At 35.7% G+C, this 15465-nt stretch overlaps 1 protein-coding gene across 1 annotated transcript; it reads right to left on the bottom strand.

Annotated features, from left to right (window-relative positions):
- Window positions 1-564: 564 nt before the first annotated feature.
- Window positions 565-8332, bottom strand: LOC137032854 (uncharacterized). Its single transcript, XM_067404829.1, has 9 exons — window positions 7793-8332; window positions 5827-5989; window positions 4888-5080; window positions 4720-4788; window positions 4426-4524; window positions 1609-1737; window positions 1242-1458; window positions 983-1114; window positions 565-797 (listed from the first exon to the last, which is right to left on the bottom strand). Exons 1-9 carry the CDS (start codon window positions 7899-7901, stop codon window positions 577-579), a joined length of 1332 nt encoding a protein of 443 aa, XP_067260930.1. The 5' UTR covers window positions 7902-8332; the 3' UTR covers window positions 565-576.
- Window positions 8333-15465: the final 7133 nt, after the last annotated feature.

The following is a 15465-nucleotide window of genomic DNA, read 5'->3' as shown; positions in this document are numbered from 1 at the left end:
CTTTACCTTCACCCTCCTCCTTCCCTTTACATTCACTCGCTCTTTTCATCCCCTTTACATTCGCTCCTCCCTCTTTTCATCCCCTTTACATTCGCTCCTCCCTCTTTTCCACAACCTTTACATTCACTCCCTCTTTTCATCCCCTTTACATTCGCTCCTCCCTCTTTTCACAACCTTTACATTCACTCCTCCCTCTTTTCATCCCCTTTACATTCGCTCCTCCCTCTTTTCCACAACCCTTGGGATAAATGGTACAGATTAAAGAAAAGTATTTTTGATTAGTTTATGCAACATCGCAGTACAGTCTTCTGCTAACAACTTTAATGTACAGCATTTTCAATGAGCTGGTCACTAGTTGAGCCACTCTCTTCACACAAATAATACTTTTAACACTTTCCACATCATATTATATTTTTACAGTATTATTATTTTTTTTTATATATATATATATATATATATATATATATATATATATATATATATATATATATATATATATTTTTTTTTTTTTTTTTTTTTTTTTTTACAGTAAAGAAGTTATAAAAGGCACTGAAGTGTTTTTGTGTTTGTGCCTCCTCACAAACCACCCTTTCTTTTAAGAGTCGTGATCCTGTTCCGCACATAATTTTTCACACCAGTCCATGTTCGCTGCTTCAAAGCTTCTGGCTCTGCGTGAATGCATCTTTCACAGTCTTGCTTACCAGGAAATTTGCATGTCTTGATGAACTCCATCATGTGTCTCTCTACTGCTTTTACCTCATTGTCCTCCCATTTCTTTTTTGGAGCATTTGAAGAACCTATGGAATAATTAAAAATGTAATTCTCATAACAACTAAATCAGTGAGTATGACCAAATCATACATATGTCCTAATGTGTAGATTTTTCTGAATTTTGAAAAGCTTTTGGATGGCTATTGCTGCTTGGAGCTAATTTATGGTTATTTGATGATTATTGTGTGTGTAGTTTAGAGATTTTTCTTACCTTGATCCTCTTGTGAAACAGATTGATCAGATTGAACAGGTGGATCAGTCTCTGCTGGTGCTGTTGTCTGAGATACGTCACTGTAATCCTCCTCATCACTTGACATGGAATCACCTTGAGCCTCAAGTTGCTCTAAACAATTGATAAAAAAAATCAACAGTTTATTGATTATACTTAGCATCTGTAACATATGATAATGTACAGTTTTTGCAAATATATACAGCACAGACACACACAGACCATTCAAGTATACTCATACCATTTGGGTCAATTTCAATGTTGTCAAGTTTCTTTCCTTTGAAGTCAGACAGTGTTCCTTTCTCCATGGCCATTAGGACTTTACTCATTTTTGCCAACTGCAGTGTCCCCTCTGGTAACCGGTAATACGGTGACGGTGATGAGGTCATCACAGAGGTGGACACAGCACAGGGTGGTGATGAAGAGGATGCATCAGTTGTGGACGTGACTAAGGATGACTGTAACAGTTTGAAAATATAATTTGAATAAAAACAAGGTCTACAAGCAAAAGAACTAAGGAAACTATTAATTAATATTAAAATAATTAGCTGTTAATGGACTGAGGTGTTGATCACAGAGTATTGTGATGATGTTGACATATTACTCACCAAACAATCTTTTTGTGATAGCTGTTTAGCAATCGTATTGCATTCATTTTCAATTTCTGCCCTGTTAAAACGTTCATAGCAATCTTCATGATGTTTTCTTAATTTTGCCAGTCTTGATTGAAACCGCTTCTGTGGATATATAAAGAAGTATTTAGCATAAAGGGTTAGTTCACCCAAAAATGAAAATATTGTCAATAATTACTCACCCTCATGTCGTTCCACACCCGTAAGACCTTTGTTCATCTTCAGAACACAAATTAAGATATTTTAGATTAAATCCGATGGCTCAGTGAGGCCTCTATTCAAAGCAATAACATTTCCTCTTTCAAGATCCATTAATGTACTAAAAAACATATTTATATCAGTTCATGTGAGTTCAGTAGTTCTACTTTAATATTATAAAGCAACGAGAATACTTTTTGTGCGCCAAACAAACAAAATAACGACTTCGGCAATATAGTGATGGGCCGATTTCAAAACACTGCTTCGGAGCTTCACAAATCAAATCAGTGACTCGGCTCTCCTATCAAACGGCTAAACTGTTGAAATCATATGACTTTGGCGCTCCGAGTCACTGATTCAATAGGTTGTTTGCAATCACGTGGTTCTGGTGAAGCGCAAAATTCCGGTGGAGGGCAAGCAGTGAAAATTAGAATGGAAAAGATGGAGAAAAGTCCTTTCTGTGCTGGTTTAGAAAGGTTTAAACAGAAAATCACAACATATGTTGGCGATCCTTGTGTTATGAAGAGGAGAGACTTTTCCACTGAATTGAAAGACTTGATTGCCATCGCGGAGGCAGATATAGAGAATGTGAAGCTGCCGTCACGCCGCGTTCAGTTCTAGTCTGGTTTGTTTATATCGCGCTGCCTTTCTGCTAGTGAAGTCAAGTGCAGTATTTTAATTTTTGATTGTGAAAAATGTCGCCATTGTTGGTCATTTATGCTGAATCGAGAATTGTAATAGGAACTCACAGTATCGTTCGGGGAAAAAAAAAATGGACGGTAATACAATTTTCGCCTTGGTTGAGAAGGTGAGGAAAGACGACTTTTAGCAAATGTAATAATGTCACTAAATAAACCCACTGCCTTTCACTTAAAAAAAAAAAAAAAAAACAAACATACTTTTGAGTTTTGTATTTGGTTTTTGTGCAATAATTAATTAACATTATGTTTGCGAGTATGATCACTCGCTTGTGAATGATTGTAACTTGCACACAGCCACTTCAAAACTGTTCACAAGCTTCTATGGGTTTGATTTTGGTCATTTGTTGAAATAAATACAAAAATACAGCGTGTCGGTGTCCGTCCCCTGATCGTGACCCTCCGATTCTCCTTATGGGGAAAGTGAATATTTACAAAAATAACATTAAAACTAGTTACATTTACACGCTTCCAACAAAGAAATGCATCATCTTCTGTCAGCTTGTTAAATATTTATTTTATTTGGACATTTTCTACCATACGACGGCTGAAAGCAGCAGCGCGTGACACTATTCTCGTGGTAACCAGATCAACATTGTAAACAATTCTACAAAACTGAAGGGAAAACACCCAATTATAATTAAATAGGATAAAATATCTTCTCCTCCCTGCAAACGATAGCATGTAGAATGTTAATATTTAACCGAGTCAAAAACAAAAGGTAAGTATCCATATTAATTTCAGTATCAGCAGATGCAAAACGCTATAAAAAGGCGACAACTTTTAACGTTAAAAAATGAAAAGTTATAAAAAACGGTATAAGTTATGTAAACGATATAAACACCTTCTGGGTTCTCGATTTTAACGATTTGAGCAACTATAAACAATGCAAAACCTTTTGAGTTTTTGATAGGATTCCTATATAGAAACATCACTCCCTGCCCTCCAGACTCATTCGCGCTGCTGCTGTGACGTCATGTGCAAACAACCCATTCATAAAGCTCCAAAGCAGTGTTTTGAAATCGGCCCATCACTATATTGTTGAAAAGTCGTTATTTTGTTTTTTTGGTGCACAAAAATATTCTCGTCACTTTATAATATTAGGGTTGAATCACTGTACTCACATGAACTGATTTAAATTTGTTTTTAGTACCTTTATGGTTCTTGAGAGAGGAAATGTCATTGCTTTGAATAGAGGCCTCACTGAGCCATCAGATTTAATTAAAAATATCTTAATTTGTGTTCTGAAGATGAATGAAGGTCTTACAGGTGTGGAACGGCATGAGGGTGAGTAATTAATGACATTATTTGAACTAACCTTTTAAACAAACATAAAATGTACATTAACAATATTGAAAATAAAATTGTGACAATAACTAGGTAACTAGCAGAGGTGGGTAGTAAGGCGCTACATTTACATTCCATAACTTTTGGTGCTTGAGCGGTTAATAAACAGAACTGCATGTGTCTAAAGAACACTGTAGCTGGAGCTACTTCTCTCTGTTTATGTCTATGACGAGTCACACAGATACTGTGCTTCTCCGCAGTGGTTCCTTCCAGACCGGGAAGGAACCAATTTAACTTTACAATTCTGACAGAATATTATTTTGTACCATTTGGAGCGTTTACACAAAGTGTGCTGGATGAAGTGGACACGCACCTACAATCAACTAAAAACAAACCTTCTAATGCATCCCATGGTCTGCCAGCGATAAAGATCTTTTCTAGTTGAACACCTGTGCATCAGCTGTTAGTAGTTGCCTGTGTTGAATAGGGTGTTCAGTATTTTGGGGGCGGAGCAATGAAGGGAGGGGTGTGGTTGTTTGGGTGTCGATTTCAAATATCAACAGTTTTTCCCAGAAATCATCTAATAGTTGTTGCATTATGAGATAGTTACCGTTTTTCTTGATGTTCTTGCTTTGCCTGACTGCTTATGTGGACCACTGCTGTTCACCTCGTCCAATCCAGGTGAAGAAACAGGAGCAGCACAATGGGGCTAGATGCCAGAAAAGGAACCAGTGAATATAAAAATCAGAAATGTTTGTATAGAACAGAAAAACTAGTAATTACTCTAGCTGTCCTACAGTAACTTTATCTATCACTCCTTTCCTTCTGTTAACACCCAGACACACTACTCACAAAAGAGTCAATAATATAGAATAATGATACAGATGTTTTAAAGTGGACTTACCGATCTCTGCGGACCCAAACTGATGGATGGCTTTTTATCAGAGGATTCAGTTGATGCTTGATTCAAAGGCTTGAGAAATATGAGACCACAATCACATGGTAACTAATCAGATAGTAAAAGATTATCCTGAATTACTGATCAATCTTTCTATCATTTTCTTGATAGTACCTTGACTCGCCATGGCCAATCTGAGTATCCGTGATTGAAAGTGATTTCTTCCCCTGGTAGAATGTCTCGCACAGCAAAGAGACACAGGTGAGGTTTCCTGCTCACTTCAAGGGTTCTCATTTTGCAAGTAGGATTTCTGTGTTCGTCATTTACAAGTCTTCCCAAGGAACCGTCTTCTTTAGATGCATCTATGCTATAAAGACATAAAATTATTACTCAATACTTGTAATCTTATATATGCTAGACAAGTAGAGTTATTTTTAAGTGGAAACCCACCGCTCTGCATAAGTTGTATGTCTCGTTTTTAATCTACCCGATTCAGACCATCAGCTGATCATCAGGACACAGCTCTATGAACTCAACCGAGTGTGTCAGGTTAAGGAGACAAACAGAATCTGCAGAGAGGAGGGTCTGAGAACCACGGATCTATCGGACAGTGTATGGCAACATCCTCTCAGCAGACAAATGCATCTAACATTCACCATTTTGTTCTCTTTTGGGAATACGGTTAAAAACGAATATTGATGACTCAAAGAAACTGCACTCAGCACCCTTCAAGTCAGTTCATGGTTGATTTTAAGTATTAAGGGTGTGTTCACACTTGGTATGTTTGTTTAGATTAAAACGAACCCTGGTGCCATTGCTCTTTTATGGCACTTTCTCACTGTGCGGTACGACTCAACTTGGCTCGGTTTGTTCTTCCACTGCAGTTAGTACCGCTTCAAAGTGATTGGGATTATAGTCTGATCATTACAGTTGTGCTGCCACCTCGTCTACTGACCACGATAGAGGCATTTCTTTTTTCAAGTTGCATGTGATGGTCATTTAAAACAAGTCAATTAAAAAACACGAGACAGCAAACCCGCTAGAATTAAATCTTGCAGGTTTGCGATACAATATAGTGCCTCTACTACATCAATCCAACAGGTCTGTACTCACCACCAATTTCTGCCACACCACTGAAACTCAAACAGGAACGCGTTCTCGGCCTCAGTGTAGTGTTCAGCTCGGTCAAGACTCTCTTCTGAACTCAGAAGTTCACCTCTGTATTCAAGAGCAAAATCACCTCTGAAAAAAGCTCTAGTGGTGAAAACTCCACGCCCTGAAGAGGAGAAATGCATTAGATTCAGCAGTTTATTAAAAGTCAACTATCATTTTGATCATTACTTAAAGTTCTCTGCCATATGATGTACATTATATGTAAAAGGGAAATTACTGAATGAAAATAGTCAATAGCCAGGCAAATTTCTAAGTATGCTGTGCTTTTTATACATTACATTATACTTTAAAGTCTTAAAATTATATAGTTAAAATTTTTATACTCTTTCATACATAAGCAATATTATCTTGGCTTTATATAGTTTAGAATAGAGTGCTGCAGCGATGACGTATTTTTGCAGGTGATCCGGTAGTTCACACACCCCTGGTTCCCTCAACTAAAACCCTATATGTTGTTTTAACTGGCTTTTGTATTGCTGCAGAAACTAAGCTTAAGTTTGCCTATTAATACACCACAGTTGCAAAACTTCATCGTCCTCATGATTAAGCTTCAAGAAATCATCTAGAACATGTTTTTGTTATATTATTTTTAAAAGAAAATTCTGTGTTTAACATGCATCGCTTCTGGATAGTTTGTCTTTGTGGTGTATGGATGTTTATGGATGGTTTTTGGCTTTAGATAAAGAGTTTTTTTGTTGTTGTTGATAAATGTGCCTCCAGGAACTGTAAAACTTTAAAAATCCATCTCCCTGTGTAATAAGTATAATGTTTTGCATTCTTATAATGTATGTTTGAATGGTTGTGTACAGTGTACATCCCTAAATCTACCTCTAAACACAACGAGGCTGTGAAAGTGACTAGTGAGTAGATGACTTTATCTGTTCAGGTGACGATTTTTAATGTCCCAGACAAACCTCTGTCTCCCATTTAGACACTTGTTAGCAACTGCCTTTAAAGTAAAAGCTTTTTTTTTTTTTTTTTTAAATCACAAGAGGGTATTACTGATGTATATTGTGTCTTAGAAAAAAAAAAGTGAAAAAGCAGCCCTTACTTCAGGAATTTAACCAAAACCCAATAATAAAAAAAAAAAAATTAAAAAAAACATTGATCATGTACATGATCATGCACAACGATATACTGATAGCTGCAAAAAAAATAATCACCTTATTGAAGGTCTAACGGGTATGGAACGGCATGAGGGTGAGTAATAAATGACATTATTTGAACTAACCCTATTATAAAAATGATCCATTGTCCTGGTTTACATACAAACCAATAACCACCTAAAAGTTCAGTTCACCCAAAAATGAATTTCTGTCATTAATTACTCTCCCTCATGTCGTTTCACACCCGTAAGACCTTCATTCATCTTCAGAACACAAATTAAGATATTTTTGATCAAATTCAATGGCTCAGTGAGGCCTGCATTGAGAGCAAAATCATTTCCTTTTTCAGTGTTCAGAAAGCTACTAAAGACATATTTAAAACAGATCATGTGACTACAGCAGTTCAATACTTTTTGTGTGCCCAAAATCACCCATCACTAGATATTATTGAATAAAGTGGTTATTTTGTTTTTCTGTGCACAAAAAAATATTCTCATCACTTCATAACATTAAGGTTGAACCACTGTAGTCACATGACTGTTTTAAATATGTCTTTAGTAGCTTTAGAGGTCTCACCGAGCCATCAGATTTTATCAAAAATATCTTAATTTGTGTTCTGAAGATGAATGAAGGTCTTACAGGTGTGGAACAACATGAGGGTGAGTAATTAATGACAGAAACTTCAATTTTGAGTGAACTAACCCTTTAAACTACAAGACTTTATTTGTAAAGCAGGTTATTCTGCATTAATGACATCAAGACCAAACCATTCGTGTATCTGGTTAGTCATAAATACTTGCCTTTATATTTGCTGATGAACTGCTCTTGAAGCCCAGGCTTATCAGCTCTACGGGTCATGTGATCCTCTGCATCCTGCAGAGGTGTTTTACGCCTTTTGCTTTTCAGCATTATTTCTGGAAAAAAAGAAATAAAAAGAAATATAAGGTGAATGGATTAAATAAGCATTTTAAAAATCTTTTTGATCTTACTGGAATTGTTCACCCAAAAATGTACATAATTATTGTACTAATCCTGTACTAAAATTGTACAAACCTGTGTTGTGTTTTTCTGTGGAACACTAAAGTTTATTTTTAAATGTAATACAGAGCTCTATGCAATGACAGCACATGTGACCAGTCTGAAACAGGCATTTAGATAAAAAAAAACAGCAATATCATTGATGCCAAAAACCATTGTGACCAGATGATTGATGTCAATCCATATTCATATTAATTTAAAAGCTACAGATTTTCAGTCAGTAACCTGATAGATTCATATGGACTATTTTGTCTGCTTTGGAGCTTGACACACAGAATAAAAAATACTATAAAGTGTCTATGTACTGTCATTGTGCAAAAAAGCTCTGTGAAGATAAATAAAAAAACATGGATACTTTTGTGTTCCACTAAAAAAAAAAAAAGTGTAAATAATGTATTACATAAAATTAAAAATGACATCAAATAATAAAAAATGAAAATTAATTATTTCAAATTACAATGAGAAAAACAGGCTACCACTGATTAAATTGTAGAATCTAAAGAGATATTATATGAAATATAACAAAATTATATTTGCTGATCAATGCCTACAAATAAGCAATAAACTGTTTTTTTCCTTATTGCAAAAAAAAAATCAAATGAGAATCAAACTCAAATACAATCGAGAAATAAAACATTAACAGAAAATAATTTAACCACTAAAGTAAACATACATCTTACTAACTTTCATATTTCACAGTGTATTTTAGTTATCATGCATTTTCGGGACAACACTTGATCTCACCTCTCCAGCGTCCATTGATGGGGGTTGTCGTCTTTTTCGCGTCAAGCAATGCCATGTGATTGCATTTCCCGGGAAAACACATCCACAGCTGACGTGCGTGCATGACGTAGTTACGTATTTGGATTTCACGTTGAAATTGTGACTACATTTATTTGACCTAATAAATATTTTGGCAAACACCTAGATCTTTGTTTGATTTATTCACAGTACTGGTTCTTCAAACTTAAATAAAAAAATAAAAAATAAAATAAAAACGGAGGCGTACGTCTTTCTAATGGACAGAGCACATGATCACTTTTAAACGATCTCTTTGGAACACATATCTTAATTTTTACTAATTCTGTTTAATCAAATGTTTGAGTTAAAATCAGGGAGATGTGTGGATTATTTCGAGGCTCTAAAATAAACTTTAACGTGCACTTTATTAACAGCATTTTCTTTCAATTTTTTTTTTTAATTTATGGTATTTTATATTAAATATAAAGGAAGGAAAAGCTGCTAGATCTTGTAAAAGTGCTTTAAAAACGCATATCCACGACAGATTATTCCATCATTTGAGCAGCACTCGTGATCTCTCCTCAGAGCTCATCTCACTCTGCACTCAAGCTGCTGCGCTGCTGCTGTGGGGGATGGGCGGGAGGCGCGCGCGATCAGTGGCCGGTGGGGGAAGGGCGGCGAGTCACTCAGTGTCACTGTCTGCAGCTCTCAGCTAGGGCTAGGGTTAGGGTTAGGGTTAGTGTTAGGGGAGCAGGGGTTTCACATCCAGTGCCTTTTAAAATCAAAGTATGAACAAAATAAATCTGTAAACAAACATGTAAACGTCCCAGCTTGAGTCATGATTCTTTTAAACACTTTTTATACTAAACACTGTAACTGCTCTCTCTCTCTCTCTAAATATAAAACAATGTTTGCTGTAACTGCTCTCCTATTATATATTCTCATTCATATGCATCCTTAAGATGTAAACCAGTATGTGCATTTCTTAAAACAGTTCATACAAATAACAGCACACAATGGATTACATGCAATAGCCTGTAACCAGCTCATAATCCTTATATCAGTGTCATCAAAATGACAAGTCCTTGTATCATTGTTCACAAAGACACTCTGACAGTATTTTCAGAAGTAATATGGATACGATTTTGATGTCAGTGATTGAAAATACACAAGACTGCACTTTATCTGTATGGCGTACATTTCAACAGTATGAACACGTCACTCTAGACTGGATGAGACAGGATTCAGATATACTTTCTGGTGGTCTAGATGAATATGATCCTCAACTGGTTGGAACTGGAATAAGTACTTTGACTGTTGCGATCATCCCAATCGGACTTATGATAGCTGCCTGAATTATGCTCTGTTCACTGTTGGACAGAGGAGAACTGATAACAAAGAAATGTTTCAAGGGTACCCCAAACAAGTGACGAACCTGGCTGGAACATGCTTGTTCAATGAGCACTTGTCAGTGGTGTTGTCGATTACCTGAAAGTTTTCATCATCATTGTATGTGTGTTGTCTGCAGCAAGTTTCTGTATTTGGGTGAATATTTGCAGCAAGTGTGTTGTCAAACTGATCAAGATGTTTTGTTCATTTTTTCTGTTTGCATGTGTTTTCTTCAGTTGTGCGCGGTGATCTCTCTCAGCCACCGTAATATTTACTGTATAATGTAAAATGCAAGTAGACTGCAGTAACATAGCATTACATCAGTCTACAGTTTATGTAGTGAACAGTACATAGTGAACATTATCTGATTTCACACCTGTTCTGTCTACAAACACATCTCCCATCATTCGGCTATTTTGACCCGTCTCGGCCTTAAGGTCATGACTGAGAGCATGATCTACAACAGTGGCTCTTATTTCCATCAGAAACATCTCAGTCTTGGCCTCTTCTTCCTCTTCCTCTGTTCTCCTCCGTACCCTTCCACCACACATCCTTACTCCTTCTTCTGTCTGTTGACTCTGTTTGTGTCCTTGTTGTTCATTCATGTTCAGAGTGTGTAACATTGTGTTGTGCTCTGTCTGTGCCTCCCAAATGAGATGGCATCTGAGATATTTTAGAGAACTGTTGAACATTGCTTGAATTACATTCCCCTTCATTATTGAAATTCAAAATTCATCCCTGAAATTTAATAATTCAGGACAAAAAAAGTCTAAAAGAAATGTATAGAAAATATGCTTGACAGTTTATGACTAGTTCAACCATTTTGCATTTAATGGCTTATGAAAATAAAAACTATTCGACACCTAGTATATTTTGATGAACATGACATAAGCAAGTGATAATGTAGGAAACATCTGACACTTGTACATCAAATGCATGAATGTACCAAAGCATTTACAATTTGTTCAGGAGAATGAGAAACTGCATTTATGATGTGAACAAGAGACTATAATGTGGATGTTGAACAAGTAAGAATTTTAGTTGTGATTGGAGAAATGCACCAAAGTGCGAGAAACTGTTATATATAATATAATATAAAATATAAAATTATGATATTATATATAATATTAATTATTATAAATATCAAATATAAATATAAATTATTATATTATATATAAAATATAAAGAGAATGTTTGCTGTAACTGCTCCTATCTATATAATATTATATTTTTTTCACATATCTTTATTTATTATGTGAACAAGAGACTATAATGTGGATGTTGAACAAGTAAGAATTTTAGTTAACTGTTAACTGCTCCTATCTATATAATATTATAATATATTTTTTTCACATATCTTCATTTATGATGTGAACAAGAGACTATAATGTGGATGTTGAACAAGTAAGAATTTTAGTTGTGATTGGAGAAATGCACCAAAGTGAGAGAAACTGTTATATATAATATAATATAAAATATAAAATTATTATATTATATATAATATTAATTATTATAAATATCATATATAAATATAAATTATTATATTATATATAAAATATAAAGAGAATGTTTGCTGTAACTGCTCCTATCTATATAATATTATAATATATTTTTTTCACATATCTTTATTATTTATTTTTTATGTTACTATTTGTGTACTGTACTTGTCTCTTGTCTCTGATACTAATGGAGGAACAGCAGAACGCAAAGTAGGAGAAAACACTTAAAGCAAATAAAATCACTCATAAAAGCAAGCGATTTTGAAGGTTTTCAAATCTTTTTGTTGCTTGTGTATTTTATTAAATAAACTCATATGTATAAATCATCATACTTGACGGATTAAAACAGTTGTCCCTCCGCTTTTGGGAGGAAATATGTATGTTTCATATTCACATGACGTAATGTCTGTCATCCCCGCGTCAAACTCGTTCGTACATTAATAAACTGTAGTTACAGTACGCGGATATAGTCTCCGTTAGGCGGGGGCGGGGCAGCGCGATCTTTACACACACATTGATGCGAGAGCAAAACTCCGAGGATTAAAAGTTAATAATACATGCCAATATAAAGCATGAGAGCTCCTGCAAATGAGTCTATTTTTATTTAAACACAAATTATTGTGAATATTTCTCAAATTAAATGTGGATTATATGTCAATTCATTCATATTCATGATAGTTTTTGCCTCCGCCATCTTTATTGGTGACGTGTTGGTCTCTGATTGGTCAGATCACCAGTCCCGCGCTCGTAGTATCTTCCTGCGCTCTGATTGGTCAGAATCCCAAAAGTGTGTATCTTTCCGGAAGTGCAGTTCTCCTAGAGGGCGCTGTGTTATACACACTTTAGTGGGGGGGCATACACACTTTAAGTACACAAATCACATAAAAGTGAATTTTTGGGACAAATGAGATTTTAAGCCAGGAAACCATTTTAGAGCATGCTGAATGCCACTATATGGTCAAACAAATGAGGACATACAAAATGTCCCAAGTTTTTTTGGTGGTCCCCAGTTTACTGGTGTGTATCCTGGTGAATGTACCCAAAAGTGACATAAGTAGGCACACACACACACACACACACACACACACACACACACACACACACACACACACACACACACACACACACACACACACACGCACACACACGCACACACACACACACACATTACAGAGATCTGCATTGTATAGTATGCATTGTATATTACAAGTATACAGTATTATACTTGTATATTATACTGAGGACAGGTTTGCGTCCACTTTCCGTGTCTTTGGGTGACACAAGAGTTTCCAAGTTTGTTTTGGAGCAGATGGATAGCGGACTCATTCCATCCCAAGTGTTGCTTAATTTCTGAATGAATAAACTCAAGTCAAAGCATTTGCACCATGAGTGAGTTTTACATTGACAAATGAGTGAGGAACCCAGTGCCCTGCAGATGAGACTGCTATAAACGCACCACTGACACCAGCCCACTTATTCCACAAGATTCATGGATATGGGACAAGGTCTTCTGTTTATTTTTAGACTTACAAGAAGATCTTTCCAAACCTGAAGCTAGCTGTCACAGATTACATTGCCTAGTTCCCTATAAACGCACATATATTTTTAAAGGATCGTGTGCGAAGGATACATAGATGAGCATGGACTGGTGGGTTTAAAATAGCCCAGTTTTATATTCATACTGTTGCATCACTTCGGTGTTCCTCAAAATAACAAGTTTACAATGAAGACAATAGGGAATCATTAGAGAGCTCGACTACTGCTGGATTTTATGTGGTGTGTCCAGCTGCTGAGAAGTAATTGTAGTAGATTTGGTGACATAAATAACAATTTTATTGTCACAGGGAAAAAAAGCCAAACAATTTATAACTTAAACAGAGCTAAAATGTTTTGTAAGACTCTAAGGCTATGTTCAGACTACCAGTCCAAATCCGATTTCTGTGCATGTCCTATTGAAACCAAATCAGATTTAACAAGTGTGAATAGCAAAAAATCACATGAAATTCGATTTTTACAAATCCGTTTCAAGCTACATTCATATGTGGTTTTAAATCCTATTCAAATCACATTTCAGTCTGACTGCTCTGATAGAATTTTGCATACTTTATGGGACTTTTTCATGCCACGTAAAACATAAACGGCATTGTTATAGGAAACATCCTGAAAGTCGCTGCAGAAACAAGGAAGCACAAAATGACAATATAACAAAGACATGTTTTTAAGCCAGTGGAAATGACAGCATGGAATAAAGCAGCTCATACCAGCCTCTTACGTTTCTGCCGCTGCTTCAGAAGACAAAGTAGTCCAGCGCGGCGGCTACACAATGTCATGTTGTAAATAAGACAACATCTGTATTGCAAACCCCATGTTGTGGTTGTTGTTGTTGTTGTTTTTTGGCATATGCCTACCAACACAACATCATAGAAACCAATGCAGATATTCCGTAAATCGAAATGAACACACAAATCAGATCTAAACAGCTGCAATACACAATGTGGACATCAACAATTTTAGATCAGATTCCAAATGGATATACAAATAATCGGATTTGGACTGACAGTGTGAACGTAGCCTAACTGTCAAATTTCCAGACAGAACTAAACTGAACTAGCAATAATGATTCATTGCACATTATTTGAAGTTATACTGTACAATAAAGTCAGAAATACATGTCGGCATTTACATAGTTCAGAACTGGCATCATTGATAAAATGAGGGTCGGCACACAAAAACATAGCCGAGGAAAAAAAAAAAAAAAAAAAAAAAAAAAAAAGCTTTGTTCTCCAAAAGAGTTTCTTTGAAATCTCCAAAAGATTTTGAATATAAAAAATCCATTAACTTTTGTTCTTTGTGAAAAATGAATATTATCTGCAAATTATCTGGTGACGATTAAAAACTGTAACATAAAATAAAATAAAATAAAAATATAGCTGCAAGCAGCGATGACAGGCCCAAGCCCGGTTGCACCACCAACCTGATGGCTTCAGGGCAACTGTGCATGGCAGGCAATAGGCATTTAAAATGGGTAAACATAAAAGGACTATGTCAAAGTCATTTGAATACACCACATTTACTGCAGCAGTTGGTGCCCAATTGACCACAAACCACAACAGCCACATCAATGAGATCAATTTTTTTTTCATGTCATAGAATATCATAGGTCAATTTCAAATGAGTGCAGAATATCATCCTGTGCCAAGCCCAGGTCCCAGCCTCTGCGGCGTCCTAATGGCTGCAGATTCCAATGTGTGTTCCAATTTTCAAGAGTTTTTGAGCACATTAAGGTTTTTCTCCTTAGAAAAAAACAATAGGGCCTTGCACCTTAGTGGCTTGCGCCCTAATAACAAAAGATCACTAGCGCTATGAATATACATCAGTTCAACCCTATGTATGAACATTTGGGAAAGTCAAAACGGCAAGTTACACATATAGCTAAACTTAATAGTTTAAGTTAGTCCACTGTTGGCACTATCAGAAAAATACTTAGGTAATGAATGGCAATGACAGATACCTTTCATTTCAATGTACCAACGCATTATGAAGATATGCTTGCTTAATTGTTTTGGGCCGCCATTGTTCACAGAGTAGTGAAAAAAAGTCAAATTCTAAGATGGCGGCCAATCTATTTATCAACAATTTAAAACCAAGTGTTGGTTTCTTGAGTATTACCAGTAGAGTCCAAATTAAATTTCCAAGAGTTACAAGCATATAAAAGTGATATTTCATCAGAGCTTGAGAAGGATTGTTCCCCAACAGTGGATAAAAAAAAAAGAAGAAAAAAACGTTCCAACTGTTTTATTTACTGT

This window comes from Chanodichthys erythropterus, chromosome 12, assembly GCF_024489055.1.
Source record: "Chanodichthys erythropterus isolate Z2021 chromosome 12, ASM2448905v1, whole genome shotgun sequence".
Lineage (NCBI taxonomy): Eukaryota > Metazoa > Chordata > Actinopteri > Cypriniformes > Xenocyprididae > Chanodichthys > Chanodichthys erythropterus.
Note: the sequence above shows the minus strand (reverse complement) of the source record. Positions and strands in the feature narration are given on the sequence as shown.

Excerpts from the sequence above, each read along its gene's own strand:
- LOC137032854 (XM_067404829.1), bottom strand. The coding sequence starts at position 7,901 with ATGCTGAAAAGCAAAAGGCGTAAAACACCTCTGCAGGATGCAGAGGAT. Across the intron at positions 5,990-7,792 it reads GTTCATCAGCAAATATAAAG|GGCGTGGAGTTTTCACCACT; the intron begins GCAAGTATTTAT and ends TCTCCTCTTCAG. Across the intron at positions 5,081-5,826 it reads TGGTGTGGCAGAAATTGGTG|CATAGATGCATCTAAAGAAG; the intron begins GTGAGTACAGAC and ends ATGTCTTTATAG.